Here is a 16,014-nt window from a genome sequence, read left to right on the forward strand (position 1 = left end):
TGCAGTGGGCAGCCTCTTCTTGGGGGACATTTTACTTTGATCTCACAAGAGCCTTTCATTCTTTAAATGGCTTTATTTTTTCCCCAGCATGCTAACAGCTTTCTTGTGGCAAACCAGTGTGCGCTGGCACAGAGTTTAAATATTGTTCCATGTATGCGACTGTGTGTTTTATTATAAATCGACCGTCATTTCCTAATTCTGTATCAGGCTTTGCAGAGCAAGCTGCAACTCCAGAACAGCCAATTCTCAGAGTGGAGCACAAATCAGCTTTCGCTAACCACCGATACAAAATTCTCAAACCTATAAATTAAATTAATAAAAGGACAAAGACTCCTTTTGTGCATTTCCAAAGCCTGGAGGATTTTACAAATAATAAGACGGGAAAGTGATTTATACTCCTAGATTAAAAGCTGGGTTGGCACGCACAGCTCTTTAAAAAGAGCACAAAACTTTCATTAACTCATTCGGGAGCAATGTTTTAAAGTCGCAGCTCTTGCCGTTCCTCGCAAAAAAGACCTATACAAAGAGCAGGTTAGCTACAATCCAAAAAGGCTGAGGTAGGGGAAATAAATATTGTATGGGTCCCATCAATGGGGGAAAAATATGTGAAACAAAGTTAAACTATATGTATTTGGCACGTTTAGCCAGGAAATCAAATCATGCGCTGAAATGTCAATAAAAAACAGAAGACGTTTCATTACTGGTTACAGCCATCTTTTTTCAAAAGGGGGAAAAACAAAACAAAACACCCCACCCTGCTTTCAAGAAAAGAACTTTAAAGTTTAAACACTAGTTGGTTTTTTAATCTTTCTCACCCAGAATCAAACAGCTTTTCTGCCACCCACAGCTCCTGTCTCATACATACTCCAGCCCATCAATATGTTAAAAGTAGATTTTGCCACCTACCATCTTCTTGATGGACGTGCCAATCACAACACCTGCCAGTCCTTCCTTTGCCCCCTTACCAGTTTCAAACCCCCGTACTCGTTCTCCCCCCCCCAGTATCATTAATTAACTAACAGCAACAGATATTTCTCTGTTCCCCTTTTATCCCAACTATGTTTGCCAACTGCACTGTTTTTCATCATACAGCTGCCTTGAGAAATCTCCGTAATGTATAGAATATTCAAAACACACACAGCGAGAGCTTAGATTTATTAATTTATTTTTAAAGGCTACAGAAGGAGAAGTGCCATACCTGGAACATTTGGAACAGACTCGCCTAAGAGAGGCAGTGGTGCACAGTGGTCAGAGTGTTGGACTAGGACCTAGGAGACCAGGGTTCAAATCCCCACTTGGCCATGAAGCTCACCGGGTGACCTTGGGCCAGTCACTGCTCTCAGCCTAGCCTAACTCACCGGGTTGTTGTGGGGATTAAAGGAGGATGAGGAGAACCCTGCATGACACCTTGAGCTCCTTGGAGAAAAGTGGGGTATAAATGCAACAGTAAATAAACAAATGGGGCTATCAGCCTAGCGGCAAGGAAGGAAAGAATTTCTCCAGGTAAATCCTTCTATCAGTCAAACAGTCATAGTATCTCCCAAATAATCTTGAGACCTGTTATTTGGTGAGGACACCGAGATATTCAATACTAGAGCGCCCCAGCCTTCCAGATGTTTTGGACTGCAACTCCAAGCATAGCTGCCAAGTACCCCGTTTTCCCCGGGAAACCCCCGTTTTTTCATACCATTTCCCGGCGGCCCCCGTATCTCTTCATCTCCTGTTATTCTCCCTTATATTTTCCTGCTGGCGGCCTTTTTATTTTCTGATTTGCCCATTTATGGGCACCGAAAATGGCTGGCGCCGGCTTCGAAAGTCGCGTCTACGCATGTCCGGAAGTGCGTAGACGCGACTTCTGATGTCGGCGATGGCCATTTTTGGTGCCCATAGATGGGCAGAGCGACACTGGAAGTTGCGTCTATGCACTTCCGGACATGCGTAGGCGTGACTTTTGAAGCCGGCACCGGCCATTTTGGGTGCCCATAGGTGGGCAAAGTGACACCGGAAGTTGCGCCTACGCAACTTTCGGTGTCACACGGCTGCCGGTCCCAGATTCTGCAGTCTGGGACTTGGCAGGTATGACTCCAAGTGGGACTGAACAGACAGAAAGGGGAGGGAACCTTCTTTTAGGTGTGAAGTTGACATGTGAAATAGACTGAGCTGCCTCAACCCTAGTGACAAGTGAGAAATCCCTAACCCTCTTTAACAACCAAATAATACTTCCCTTAAATAAATTTATTGAAGTTCTCGCATACTATTGTTTTTCAGCTGATGTGCGCCATCACCATGGTTACTTTAAAAAAAAGAGGAAATAGGAAAGGAAAGAGAGGAAGAGACAGAACAGGACATATATAGTAAATAATTAAAATGGATCCTTCTAATGCAGACAGGGGTAAAAGCAGGGGGTTGGAGCTGAGCAGGTTGGAAACTGCTGTCCATCTCAGCCAAGTTTTCCATCAAGAAGCCAAATCTTGTGGACCCTTAAGAATGTTGTGAAATGGGGACCTGGCCTCAAAAACAGAGGCGGGTTCCTGCAATTCCACACCTGTTAGTCCATGGGCGTTTAAAAGCCTCTTACAGGGTCGCCATGGATTAGACGTCTGTAACAGGCTGCCAGGATTAACCTGATTAAGAGCTGCGATTGGGGCAAGAGAGATTGTGTGTGTTTGGAAGGGGACGGGAAACGTTTCCAAGGGAGAGTGAGGTGGGGTTTGGGTGGTCTCGCAAGAGAGAATGCACGAGCAATGGCAAGATGAAATCCAATCACCATACAGGAAGCTTTCGCAAGGCTCAAGACAAATCCTTAAGAAAACAGAAAAGAATCCGGGAGCGAGAATCGGGTTACCGCTGAAACTACAACTGGCATATTACCAATGCATGTATGCTTCGTGATTGACAGACGTTACTCTGGATGTCAAGTGCTGGGTGTGCTATCTTCGTGTACTTCAAACCTCCTGGGATTTGCAGAGTGAGTGCATGCCCCCAGGGATTGTTCCATCTTGCTTATAATTTTGTCTTTCCTTTTCATTTCTTTTTTCGCAGAAAAGAAAGCTAAATCAACTGGAAAAGGCAGGTCTGCGTTAGGGGGTGCTGCTTGAAGCACTGAGCACTAAAGGTTTAAATTGCCAATTTTAGGAGCATGTGAGTTGCTCAGGTAAATCACATAGGAAGCTGGTTTATACTGAGTCAGACCCATTGCTCCATCTAGTTCACTAGCAGCAAGAGCTATCCAGGACCTCAGACATAGATCTTCTCCCAGTTCCGTCTGGAGATTTTGGGGATTGAACCTGGGACCTTCTACATGGAAAGCAGGTGCTCTACCGCTATGCTACAGCCTTTGCCCTGTCACTAGCTTTGTGGTGTTCCAAAGCATGCCTTTGCATGTGCACAGGTACCTGGAGGTTGGGGTAGCGGAAAGGTTGTGCATCTCACAGTATCATGGCCACGTAAGTCAAGCAAGGTGCGTGCTTCAGTGCCCCTGCCCAAGTCTACTGTTAGGAAGACAGGAAGCTGCCTTCTACTGAGTCAAGCCATAGGTCTGGCAATAGCTCCCCAGAGATTTCGGACAGAAGGGAGATGGACCTTCTGCATGCAAAAGCTTTCCCCATTCATTTCTCTGTCCCTTCCATATCATTTAGGGAGTGTAGTTCTGTGACAGAGCACCTGCTCTGCATGAAGAATTGCCCAGGTTCAATTCTCCAACTTCCTCCTCCTTAGTCTCACCATTGCCCTTGTAGAACAGGAAGGAGGAGGACAGGGGCAAAACTAGAATGAATTGGCTATGCCTCTCATTGGCTCTGACCCTGCCTACTGTTTGGGCCCCATGCCTTCTGCCCTATCAGTTCCAATGGGCATCGGGCACCACTGAAGACAGCTGAAAAGGTGTGTGAAACAGCTACTTGTGCAGAAGTACGAATGTTGTTTGTTTGCTTGTTTTGTACTACTGTTGTTATTGTTGTTAATATTATTGTATTAACATTTTGAGTTACGAATCACTTTTCATATAAATTGCAAGACAATGCAAAAGTTCAACCTGTGCAGAAGTATCGAACATATTTTGATTTTGTCCCTCTGGATACAGCTGAAGAGAAAGGCCTTACATTGCATGGAGATTCATTTTTCATGTACGGAAACCCATGCGCCAATATACGAGCGAACATGTGCATGTTTGGGCACGAATAAACAACATGTTACATTTGTGAAAGCAGGAAACAGGATTCTCCCCTTTTCAAACCTCCACATGCACAGAATATCTAGGCACAAACTCACAATCAACCCATCTGAATCCTTTTTTAAATATGTGGTTCGAGTTTATTTCCGTCTATTATATTTCAGTTGCAGCTAGAGAAGAAAAATGGTAATCCCTTTCTGGTTTGGCAGGGCTAAAGAGTAAAGATGCAATACTTTAGAACCAGCCTACCATTCCCACCCCTAGACTGTCTTCCTTGTAGTAGCCTGGCTTAAGATCTGGATCCTGCATTATCACCAGACCATCACATTCTTCAACTCTGAAATCAATTCAGTCTCTCTGTAGCTCTGTAGTTCTTTCTTTCTTTCCTACCCTAATGCAACCCCCGACTATTCAAATTGTCAGCTACTGCATTTCTATTTTTGCTATCCTTGCCTCTCATTTTCTTAGCAAGAATGAAAAGCAGAAGAGAAAGGAAGGGGGTGGAAGGGAAGCAGCAGAATTTTTTTATCTCCTTTGTTTCATTACAGTTGGATTCACAAGTGCTTCTCAAAAGCCCTCAAACCTGGGCTCCGCACATCTGTTTGTCAATTGGGCCTGCTAATTCCAGGCGTGCCATGAAAGAACATATAACAAGCCAACGATACATTACACTTGCATCTCTCATTGAAACACAAAACCCTCTTCTCCAGCCTATTGCTGTCAATTCTGATGGACAGGATTCCCACCACAATTCAGAATGTGCTTTCCTACAACAAGCTAATTTGGACATAATGAAACTTAGACTACCATTAGCTCTTTTTAAAGCTCCAGGAATCTGAGCAGGTCTATCAATATCAGACAGGCACCTTCACTGCCTTCTAAAACATCGTTTGTACAGGCAACCCTACCCAGGCATGCAAATTCATTATGTATATTTGACAATTAAAAGCCGTGGGTTATATCTATAGATCATTTCATGACATTGCTTGTTTTAAAACGTTTTAAACTTGAGTTTGATGTTATCTGGATTCAGCTTCTGCTTACTGGTTCTCACCCAGTCTATTTACCAAAGCCAGAATTCGGCACAGTACTTCCACTGCCACACCTGCAGAGATGTACAGGTGAAACAGAGCTGTGTGTCATCAGCATACTTACAGCACCCAGCAGTTTCATACAGGTGTCAGGCAACATGCGGGGGGCTGCAGAAGGGGCTGTCCAAATAGGACTGAAATCACCACGAAGCAGTGCTACTCTGTCCCAGTTCAGACAGATGATCTGGGGAGATAACACAGTCTGATGGTATCAAAAGCCACTTCCTGAGATATTTCCTTTCCTTTCCAAACTCTTTCAAAATACAGTGGTCTCAATTTCTCATAAAATATTTGCTTTCTCTTGGAGGTGGGGAGATCCCACTTTTCTTTGTTCATTAAAAAAAAAAGCTTCTGAAAATACGTATACCTCCCCCCTCCCAGAAATATTTGACTACCAGGAGGAGTGCAGAGAGAAGAAACACCCTGGTGCATCTATAGGGTTGCCAGACTCAATAGTGGACAAGGCTTCTGTGCCTTTAATTGCCCTGCTCTCTTTTGAGTCTGGAAACCTTAAAGAGAAACCAGCAGACCCTTTGCTTGGAAATTAAACGAAGGGTCTGCTGGTTTCTCTTTAAGGTTTCCAGACTCAAAAGAGAGCAGGGCAATTAAAGGCACAGAAGTCCTGCCTTCTATTGAGTCTAGCAACCCTATGCATCTACAGCAACACAAGTGGATGCCTCCATCTGCCCCAGCCGCAACAAAACATGTCTCTCCTATATCGGTCTAAACAGCCACAGCAGGCATTGCAACCTTCCAACAGTTTGACTTTATCCCCCAAAGTGCACTCCTCTGTTGTTTGCTGAGACAAACGGAACACACACACACACACCAACAAATTATACAGGTTTGTATATTAGTTTATATTTGGTTATATCAATTAAGTATCTTCTACTCTGTCTTAACAGACTGTCTCACAGTGAGCCATGGGTAGCTGGTGACAAACGTACAATACTGTCCTTCAAATGTGTACCATACATTTTCAAAATTGCCTTAAATTGCTCTAAGATGCTTCCTAAGTTTTTCCGCAAGAGCCATGCTCCATAGTCTATCCTGCCATGCTTCTAGCTGTTTTCCAATATTGTCCTACAAGATTTCCAGCTGCAGACATAACTGAAGGAGAAAAGAACCTTAAGGAAGAACATTTTGGCTTAAAATGGGTTTTATTGGGGACTCTCTGCATTACCATTGAATACAATTCCAATCCAAACAATGAATTTGCTTTGCTTGGTGTCTACGGACAACTCTAACATATGCTCTAGCTGTGACCACTGGTTCTTAAATCATCTACATAAGTGGCCTCCAATGTTTGGAGGCCAATCTTGAACCCAACAGACATTTCAGGGACCCTTTTCTTTTCTTTTTAAAATTATATATCAGTAATATGGTAGGCCTGCTGTTACAACCCATCTTAGATCAGGCTGCAATCCAGTTCTAGGCCCCGATCCAGAAACTGAAGAATGGGGAATCTTTTGCTTCTCCAGGGGCTGCTGAACTACAACTCTCATCATTCCTGGTTGTTATGGCACGTTTGCTGGAGGGTTGAGGGGAATTGTAGTTGAGCAACATCTGAAGGGCCAAAGATACCCCACACCTGATCTATACTGAAACAGCTTTGCTGCTCTTTGTATCTGGGAGACATCACCAATTCCTGAATGAGCCTGCCTCCACCATAGCCTGTTCTTAAGCAATATCTTGAATTTTGCCCAGTCTATTTGGAATATATCACTTCAAAACGCAAGAACAAACAACAGCAACAACCCTTCCGCTTATTTTAGTTTTGGTTGTTCTGCTCAGCTGGTTGTGTCCCAAAACACATCCCAACAAATTGGAGGTGGGGTGAGAGTTAAGCTGCAAATTTCTTCTTTTAAAAATTATTTTATTGCCCTGATTATATTGGATTGACTCTGTATTTGCAGAGAATAGGAAAGCATCTGCAAAGCGTTAACAGTATAAATACATGGCTCTGGAAATTTATTATTATTATTTTATTTTTTAAAAAAATCCATAGTGTATATTTAGAGAATCTGGCCATCTTAAAGAATTGTCAGTGGTATGCCAAAGCCACGTATGGGGAACTCTCGGTTGTTACAGGGAAATTTCCTGGACTGACCCTGTGATGTGGGCTTTCTGGAAAAGTCTGAAGTTGAAAAATTTCCACCGCAAATTAGGACAATCTGCCATGGGGTAATTTTCAGTCTCCATCAAAAATTTATCTGATGCCCTAGAGCAGTGTTTCCCAAACTTGGTTCTCTAGCTGTTTTGGGACTACAATTGCCATCATGCTTGGCCACTGGTCTTGCTAGGTAGGGATGATGTGAGTTGCAATTCAAAAACAGCTGGAGACCCAAGGTTGGGAAACACTGCCCTAGAGAGTGATCTAATCTGGCATGTTGATCTTACTTGCATTTTAAGAAACAAAGCTAAAAACTTTTGAAACTACTGAGTTTGTCTGATACTGTACTGCATTTTCAAACTGGCATCCGTTAATTGTTACTAATAAACTCATGAAATGGAAAATTTTCCATTGAAGAATAGAGCCCTGGAAAAATGTTCCACCTTTTCTGCTCCACAACAATCCATTGCTACCCAGGGGTCTGGAAGGAAAATAAAGTGTGCAATCTTGCAACACCAGAAACAGCACACACCCTCCATGCCTGATCATGGGCATCTCAGGCAGGAGACTGTGGGCAAGATTACATAACAAGAGCCCCATGGGATCAGGCGAAAGGGTCCCCATCTAGATCACAGTGGTCAACCAGATGCCCCAATGGGAAGCCCACTAACAGAAGCTCCCTCTCCCCACTTGTGATTCCCAGCAGAGACATACTGCCTCCAACAGTAGAGGGAGTGCCCAGCCATCATGGAAACACATGCCATGTCTGCTCAGAATGAAGGTGCTGGAGACAAAAGCTGGGTTGGCCAACCTTTACTCAACAGGTCCAAGAGGTCCCCAAGTTCAACCAAGAGCCTATTCTATCGTCTGATCTCACTTATATATGAGGTATCTGAAGAAGTGTGCATGCACACGAAAGCTCATACCAATGACAAACTTAGTTGGTCACTAAGGTGCTACTGAGGGACGCGGGTGGCGCTGTGGTCTAAACCACAGAGCCTAGGGCTTGCCGATCAGAAGGTCGGTGGATCAATTCTCCGCAACAGGGTGAGCTCCCATTGCTCGGTCCCTGCTCTTGCCAACCTAGCAGTTCGAAAGCACATCAAGGTGCAAGTAGATAAATAGGTAAACCTACCGGCGGGAAGGTAAACAGTGTTTCTGTGTGCTGCTCTGGTTCGCCAGAAACGGCTTAGTCATGCTGGCCATATGACCCAGAAGCTGTACGCCGGCTCCCTCGGCCAGTAAAGCAAGATGAGCGCCGCAACCCCAGAATCTTCCGCAACTGGACCTAATGGTCAGGGGTCCCTTTACCTTTACCTTTAAGGTGCTACTGGAAGGAATTTTTTTATTTTGTTTCAGCTATATATGAGCAGCTTTCGTAATCCCTTCCTTCCAACGGAAGATTGAGTTACAGCACCCTACCACTTCCTTGCATCCTTAATTCCGCCCCACATCTCCCCATAATGACATCAGGTGACTGACAGCTGTCAAAGTTCAAAGAGGCTTTCTGTTGCTGCCAACCAGCTAATTGGCTGTTTCAGCGACCTCCGCTGAAGGCACGCCGTCAGTGTCGTACAATTGATTGTACATGGAAGAGTCAAAGGGGCTGGTGAACTAAATGGTGGTTATAGGTAACCTCTCCTATTTGCAGGAAGTGGTTTGGATTGAAACAACAACAACTAAAACGCTCTGTAGCAAGTGGATTCAAATTGCTTGCTGAAAATGGAACATTCTCTCTCTGCAGACACGTATCTTCCAATATGTCATTGGAAGGGAAGATGCAACAGATATCTACAGGAAATCCACAAGACATGTTTGGCAGCTTACCTCGTAATGGTAGTCCATGCATGTCAGATCTCTCCAGCAACGATCCCCTCGGATTTTGATCAAACCCTGTCAAAGAAAAGGAGGGGGGGCGGAAAAGGGAGGTTCTTTTTTGCATCACAATTCAGATAAGAATTTAAAAGCTGTATTTAATAAAAGGTGTTAAAAGTAATTTCCAAAATATGGATCCTGCCTTTCAATGGCCTTTCAGCATTTAGAAATGAAAATACAACTAAAAACCAGGAAGGTTGGGGGTTAATTAAGCACCCACAACACATGCAAAGGCTATGAACATTGAGTGCTCCTACAGTTCCTGAGCACACATGTTGTCCCAAAAATATTTTGGTTCAAAAGCAAAGCAAATGGTGCATATGGCATTTTTAACAATACATCAATAACAATAAGCTAGTGGTGATGTGATGTTTCTACATCAGTTTGCACACACTGCTTTGTGTGCATTTCCCCCTAATATAATTATTATAAAACATCACTATACCCTTTGCTCTACACATTTTCTGTGCTCTTTTTTTTATTGGCTGGAGTACTGATTCACAAAAATTGAAGTAGTGTTTATTTCAAATGAGAGCTGAGTTTCAGCACACATATTGGTTTGGGAAGTGTGAATTAGGTAGGTTTGCATTTTTTTAAAAAAACTTAAAGTAGATTAAGAACTTAAGTCACACTATTTCACAGGGGCTATGGAGTTTATTGCTGGATTGATATTGTGTACAGTATAATGTAATATTGCTGCTTAGTATGCCTTCATTACGTACAGTTATACCTTGAATGTTGAATCCATTCCAGAAGTCTGTTCAACTTCCAAAACATTCGGAAACCAAGGCATGGCTTCTGATTGGCTGCACGAAGCTCCTGCAGCCAACTGGAAGCCGCAGAACCCACGCCGGACATTCAGGTTCCAAAGAACGTTTGCAAACCGGAACACTCACTTCTGGGTTTGCAGTGTTCGGAAGCCAAAACATTCAACTCGCAAGGCGTTCAGCTTCCGAAGTACGACTGTACAGTGGTACCTCTGGTTGCGAACGGGATCTGTTCCGGAGGTCCGGCCAGATTCCGAGGTTTCTACAACCCGAGGATCACTGTTCTGTGCATGCGCACAGCGGTAGACCACTTCTGCGCGTGCGGCGAAACACGGTTCAATACTTCCGGGTTTGGCGCTTTTGTAACATGAAGTTTACGTAACCAGAGGGTTACGTAAGCCGAGGTGCTACCATATTATGTATTTTTTAATTACAATGTATTGCTTTTTATTATGAATTGCATCTATATACAGTGGTACCTCGACAACCGAACGATTCGACTTCCAAAGGTTTCGACTTCCAAAGTCGACAATCCCGGAAGTCTTTTCACCCCGCGTGTGCGTTCTGCGCCTGCGCAATGCGGCACACGCGGTCGGCGCATGCACAGAAGCGTGAAATCGCGCTTCGCGCATGTGCAGAAGCGGTGCTTCAACAACCGAAGACCGACTTACGAAGACGGCCGCGGAACGGATTGTCTTCGTAAGTCGAGGTACCACTGTAACTGGCTTTCTTTTCATTGCAATTCCTGAATTGCAGAGGGTTGCACTAGATGACCCTTGGGTCCCTTCCAACTCTACCATTCTATGATTCTATGGTATTGTATGGCTATTATGTCTCAATAGATTTCAGTATGTTCAGTGCTGGGTGTAAACCATCTTGCGTTCTTCTGACAAAGTGCAGCATAGACGTTAATAGACAGATATGTGATATACAGAAATAAAATAATAAAAAGGTAAAATGCAAGCTGAACAAATTTCTCCTGCACCTCTAATGTGAACAGAAATAAGAAGGATGCTGAAAGCCTATAAGATACCTCCACAGCGCTGGAACTGCAGCAGCCCAGATTAGAGAGATCACGTTGTGTTTTTAGAACAACTGGAGAGGGAAAGAAGGCAAAGAGAGGTGTGCAGGAGAGCAGTCCTGCTTCTCCCTCGGGTTACAAAAAGGTCAGCAGGTAAAAGAAAAAAGTTTGCAGCACTACAATGGGAAGAGGAAGAGGTCCACCAATTCAAAGGCTGGCAGTAATCTCAGGATTGAATTTCGCGGCCTCAAAGTCAGGACTGAAGACAAAGGAGGGGGCGGGAGGGGAGAAGCCAGCCGTGCCAAGCAAGAAAGATGCCCGTCCAAAGAACAAACCTGGAAGCAAGAAAGGTGTATTTGGAAGCCTCAAGGTATGTGGGACTAGAGCACCCACCTTTGATGTGTGCTTCTGCAGGACATCCTGATTAAGATCTCACAATAATATCTCAACCAAAGGAGGCTTCGCTAGTCAAAAGGATGTTCCGGACACCTGCGGCTCTGCTTTCTGGGAGTACATTTAATGACTACCTTCTCCTTTTCCCCCAATAAGGTGGTCCATTGTCTTATGTAATTAAATAAAAGATGGGAAAGGAGACGGACATCAGGCTTGGGAAGAGCAATGAGACAGCTGGAAGATCTGTGTCGGGAAAGCAAGTGAGAGGAAATGTGAGGGTGCTATCCAGAGAAACTGAAGCTACATGAGAGATAAAAGTACAGGATTGATGGCTCAATGACTCTCTTCAATATCAAACAGGGGCAAAGATATAAGGAGCAGGAGGAGCAGTTAAATTCCTAGATAGTGGAATATCTTTTTTTTAAAGACTCAGCCCTATGTCACCGCATAAATATACTTTCAGATAACTTCTCAAGATCTACAGAAGTTAATGTTTTGGTGAAATATGTACTAGTTCTTTGGAATCTAGCAGAGGGACCGTCTAACCAGCTTCCAAGGACACTCACGGTGGCTAAATGTCTAATGCTTCCTAAGAAGAGCCTGTTGGATCAGACCAGAGGTGCATGTCGTCCAGAATCCTGTTCTCACAGTGGCCAATAATAAGCCTGTGGGAAACCTGCAAGCAGGATCCGAGTACAAGAGCGCTCTGCCCTCCTGCAGTTTCCAGAACAGGATTCTTTGGGGGAAGCCATGACTGTTGAAAGTTGTATCATGCTGCCCACCCACCCCATGGTCAGTGGTCAATCAAGTTGGGAGCTGGAGTCCAACAACATCTGGAGGGCAACAGCCCCTCCCAACCCTGATGTACAGGGAGGTAACAAAAGAAACAGGGGACATGAGAGACTCCATGGAGTCCAACCTGTAGGATAATTGGTTCCCCCTCAATAGAAAACCTTTAAAATACTACAAAGGGAAAAGCAGCCCGTGTGGTGTAATGGTTAGAATGCTAGACTAGGATGTGGGAGGCCAGGGTTCGAATCCCCATGCAGCCGTGTAGCTCAGTGGGTGAACCTGGGCCAATCACTGTCTCTCAGCCTAACCTACCCTGCAGGGTTGTTGTGAGGATAAAACAGGGAGTGGAGAACCATGCACACCACCTTGTGTGTGGGAGGAAAAGATGGGAAATAAAGGTTTTTTTAAAAAGAAAAAGAAAAAGAAAAGAAAGCTTAGAGAGAATGGGAGCCTCGATGGGCCTGTTGTTGTTGTTGCTTTTATGTGAAGCCACACAAGCTATAAAGTTACAGGCTGGGTTTCGTGTCAACTGCTTGATGTTTCAATAGTCTGTTTGGACCGAAGCCACCTAATCGACTGCAGGGACACACCCTTCCCTCTCCCAACCACCAACTTCTCACTTAAGCCAAAGAACCTTATGCAAAAGCTGGCTAGGAACAATGCAGCCTTTTGCTGTGAACCAGGGAGCTGTTTTGCCTGTGATTCAAATAGGCCAGGTAGACAAACGGGCTTTGCAAATCAGACCGCTCGCCAGCCGGCGGACAGTTACGCCACACCCAGCCCAGGATGACAAACTGCTTAAGGGGGGAAAAGACAGCTCACTTCTGAAAACTTGCTGAATAACATCATTTGGGTGTCCACAGCGCACTGCAACACATGCAAAATCCTCCACAATCCCATAATGTATATTGTTTAAAGTATTTTTTGAAAATAATAATAATAATAACTGATGCACCACTCTATATCACAGTTTCTAAGCGGTGCACAGTAAGGATATATTTTAAAACCGCAGAAAATCATTTAGGCGAAGTTCGTAGCTTAGTGGCAGAGCAGCTGCTTGGCATGCAGGGACACAGAAATGAAATACGAGTTTTGTCTGTGCTGTGCACAAAACGCTATAGAAATACATATCACACAGTTGTGAGAAGGAAGGGGAGGGGAGAGAACAGGCAAAGCTGATAGGGAGTATTCTCCTTCCTTCCAGTGTTCTGGCCAATGAGTGTAAAGCAGGGGTGGGGAACCACAAGACTGGGGACCAAATCTACACCCCTTGCCACAGAGGCTGCCTGGGCCTCCAAAACAGAGGCTGGCAGACATTGAAACCAAGGCTTCCCAAACCAAAGCAAATGCCTACCACCCTTATTGTTTACTGGAACAGTTACAGGGCTTCACTTATGCTATTTCCACAATTCTGACAATTGCCCTGTGAGGCAGGTCAATTGCAGATGAAGGGCTCAGAGTGTGTAGCTTGAATAAGGCCACCCACTGAGGCAACAGCAGAGGTCCCAGCTGGTTTCGAGCACAGCTTCTTCTCCACTGTCCTTCTCCAGAGAGCAGCAAAAGACTGTTAACTCTGGAAGGAAAAAGTGTTTGAGGAGCTAAAGGGCATGTGTCTGTACTACTTCATATAAGGACAGGAGAAGAACCTGCTGGATCAGGCCAGTGGCCCATCTCGTCCAGCATCCTGTTCACACAATGGCCAACCAGCTCTGGGGAAACCCGCAAGCTGGATATGAGAGCAACACCACTCTGCCCACCTGCAACGACTAGCGACTTGTATTCTTTGACTTAATACCTCTGATAGTGGAGGCAGGACATAGACATTGTGGCTAGCAGCTCTTCATAGACTTGTCCTCCCTGAATTTGCCTAATCCTCTTTTAAAGCCATTCAAGTTGGCGGCCACTACTGCCTCCTGTGGGAGTGAGTTCCATAGATTAACTCCTGTGCCGTGGGAAGAAACACTTTCTTTCATCTACCCTGAACTCTCTCAACAATCCACAAACCAATCCTCCACAACATTTCGCCATGGACCTGTGACGGGTATAGGGCTCCGTTGAGTTGTTTATGACTCAATTAAGAGCCACTGATTATCGCCCGGCGCGCTTCCTTTCCGCTTCTCTGCTTCCGTAGAACCGGGCTGGCAGTAAAACACACACAGCAGAGTTCTTCTTCTTCTCACACAGCGAAAGCTTGTATAGCCGTTGGATAAAAAGCCTCTTAAGAACACACAGAGTCCAAAGTGTTCTAATAACTACTTAAGTTTATTCTAGAGAGAAAATAACAAACAACCTGGTGAGAGCGCAGACATCTTGCGACCGTCTCCCAGGCAGAAACGAAACCAACTGATACATACAGAAACACTTCTGGTACATTCTGTAACATGATATTCCTCAGTGGTCAGGTGCTACAGTACACAGTTAACTCTTTAGTTACTTGTTACTCATCACACCCCCTCTCACCTGAACACTGGGGATAGCGGGTATCCAAACTTACCCCAAAACCAACCCTTCACAGAATTCCCCATGCCGTTGGAAACTCAAGGGTTTTGTGAACCCATCTGCTAGGTTCTCCTGGCTTGGACAATACCTCAACTTCACCAAGCCTACCTGTATGCTCTGACATACGTTTGGGAAGCGGATGTCTAAGTGTTTGGTTCTGGCTTTGAACTGTCCAGACTCCGCCAGTCTCAAAGATGGTTGATTGTCGCCCCAAACAGTGATGGGCTGGCTACAATCACCCCAGATTTCCTGGACCAAACATCTGTAGTACTCCAATTCAGTGCATGTCGCAGACAACGCACAGAATTCGGCTTCCGTGGAAGACATTGCTATTAGGCTTTGCCTGCGCGACCGCCAACCAATCAGGGCATTTCCAAACTTGACTACCAAACCAGTCACTGACTTCCTGTCCTCCTGATTGGCCCAATCAGCATCTGCAAAACAAGTGAGTTGTGGCTCACCTTGCGCTGACATCTCCAAACAATACTCTTTGGTCTCCTGCAAATACCTAAGCACTCTCTTAATGCCATTCCAAGCATGCACGCTAGGTTTCGATGCTTCTCTACTGAGCAAATTGACTGCAAAAGCAATATCTGGTCTGCTCCATTGTGACAAATACAACAGACTCCCTAGCGCTGACTGAAACACTTCAGGACTCTCAAACGCTACTTTGTCCTTCACTTGTGACTCTTTCACAAAGTTTGTCTCCATGGGTGTTCTGACCCCTTTACAGTCAGACATTCTGAACTTCTCAAGCAAATGTTCAATCTTGCCTTTCTGACTGAGCAAGAAACTTCCATCCTCAGTTCTGTCTATCTGCACACCTAGATAAACATTCACTGCACCTAGATTCTTGAGTTTGAACCTCTTGCCTAGCTCTTTTGCAAACTTCTGCACTTGCATCTGGCTCTTTGCTAAGCAGATCAAGTCATCAACATAGACAAGCAACAGTTCTTGCTGTTCTCCTTCACCTCTGAGATACAGACAACTGTCAGCTAGACTCTTCCTGAAACCTAGGCTCTTCAAAACAGAATCAAGACATGAATTCCAATTTTTGGCTGATTGCTTCAGACCGTAGATCGACTTGTGCAGCTTCCACACCTGACCTGGCACGTCACTCTCAAACCCTGGAGGAGGCAACATGTACAACTCCTCCTGGAGGTCAGAGTTCAAATAAGCGGTGTCCACATCAAAGTGGTTGACCACTAGGCCTCTCTGCGCTGCAGTCGCTAAAAGCATCCTGAAAGATTCCGCTCTCGAAGTTGGACTAAAGACATCTGTGTAGTGGATTC

General features: G+C 44.8%; 1 protein-coding gene across 3 annotated transcripts in view; it reads right to left on the minus strand.

Moving 5' to 3' along the window:
* The window catches only part of LMF1 (lipase maturation factor 1), a 118,553-nt gene that overhangs the window by 84,821 nt on the left and 17,718 nt on the right, over positions 1-16,014 (minus strand). For 2 of the 3 annotated variants that reach the window (XR_009558543.1, XM_060282626.1), the window contains exon 2: positions 9,203-9,268. The exons of the other annotated variant lie outside the window; for it this stretch is intronic. Coding sequence is in view for 1 of the 2 variants with exons in the window: in XM_060282626.1 (XP_060138609.1) it covers positions 9,203-9,268 (66 nt within the window). In the remaining variant the exon portion in view is untranslated. The remainder of the gene's footprint in view (positions 1-9,202; positions 9,269-16,014) is intronic. 3 annotated transcript variants of the gene reach the window in all.

Source organism: Zootoca vivipara, chromosome 14, assembly GCF_963506605.1.
Source record: "Zootoca vivipara chromosome 14, rZooViv1.1, whole genome shotgun sequence".
In the NCBI taxonomy this organism is placed as follows: Eukaryota; Metazoa; Chordata; class Lepidosauria; order Squamata; family Lacertidae; genus Zootoca; species Zootoca vivipara.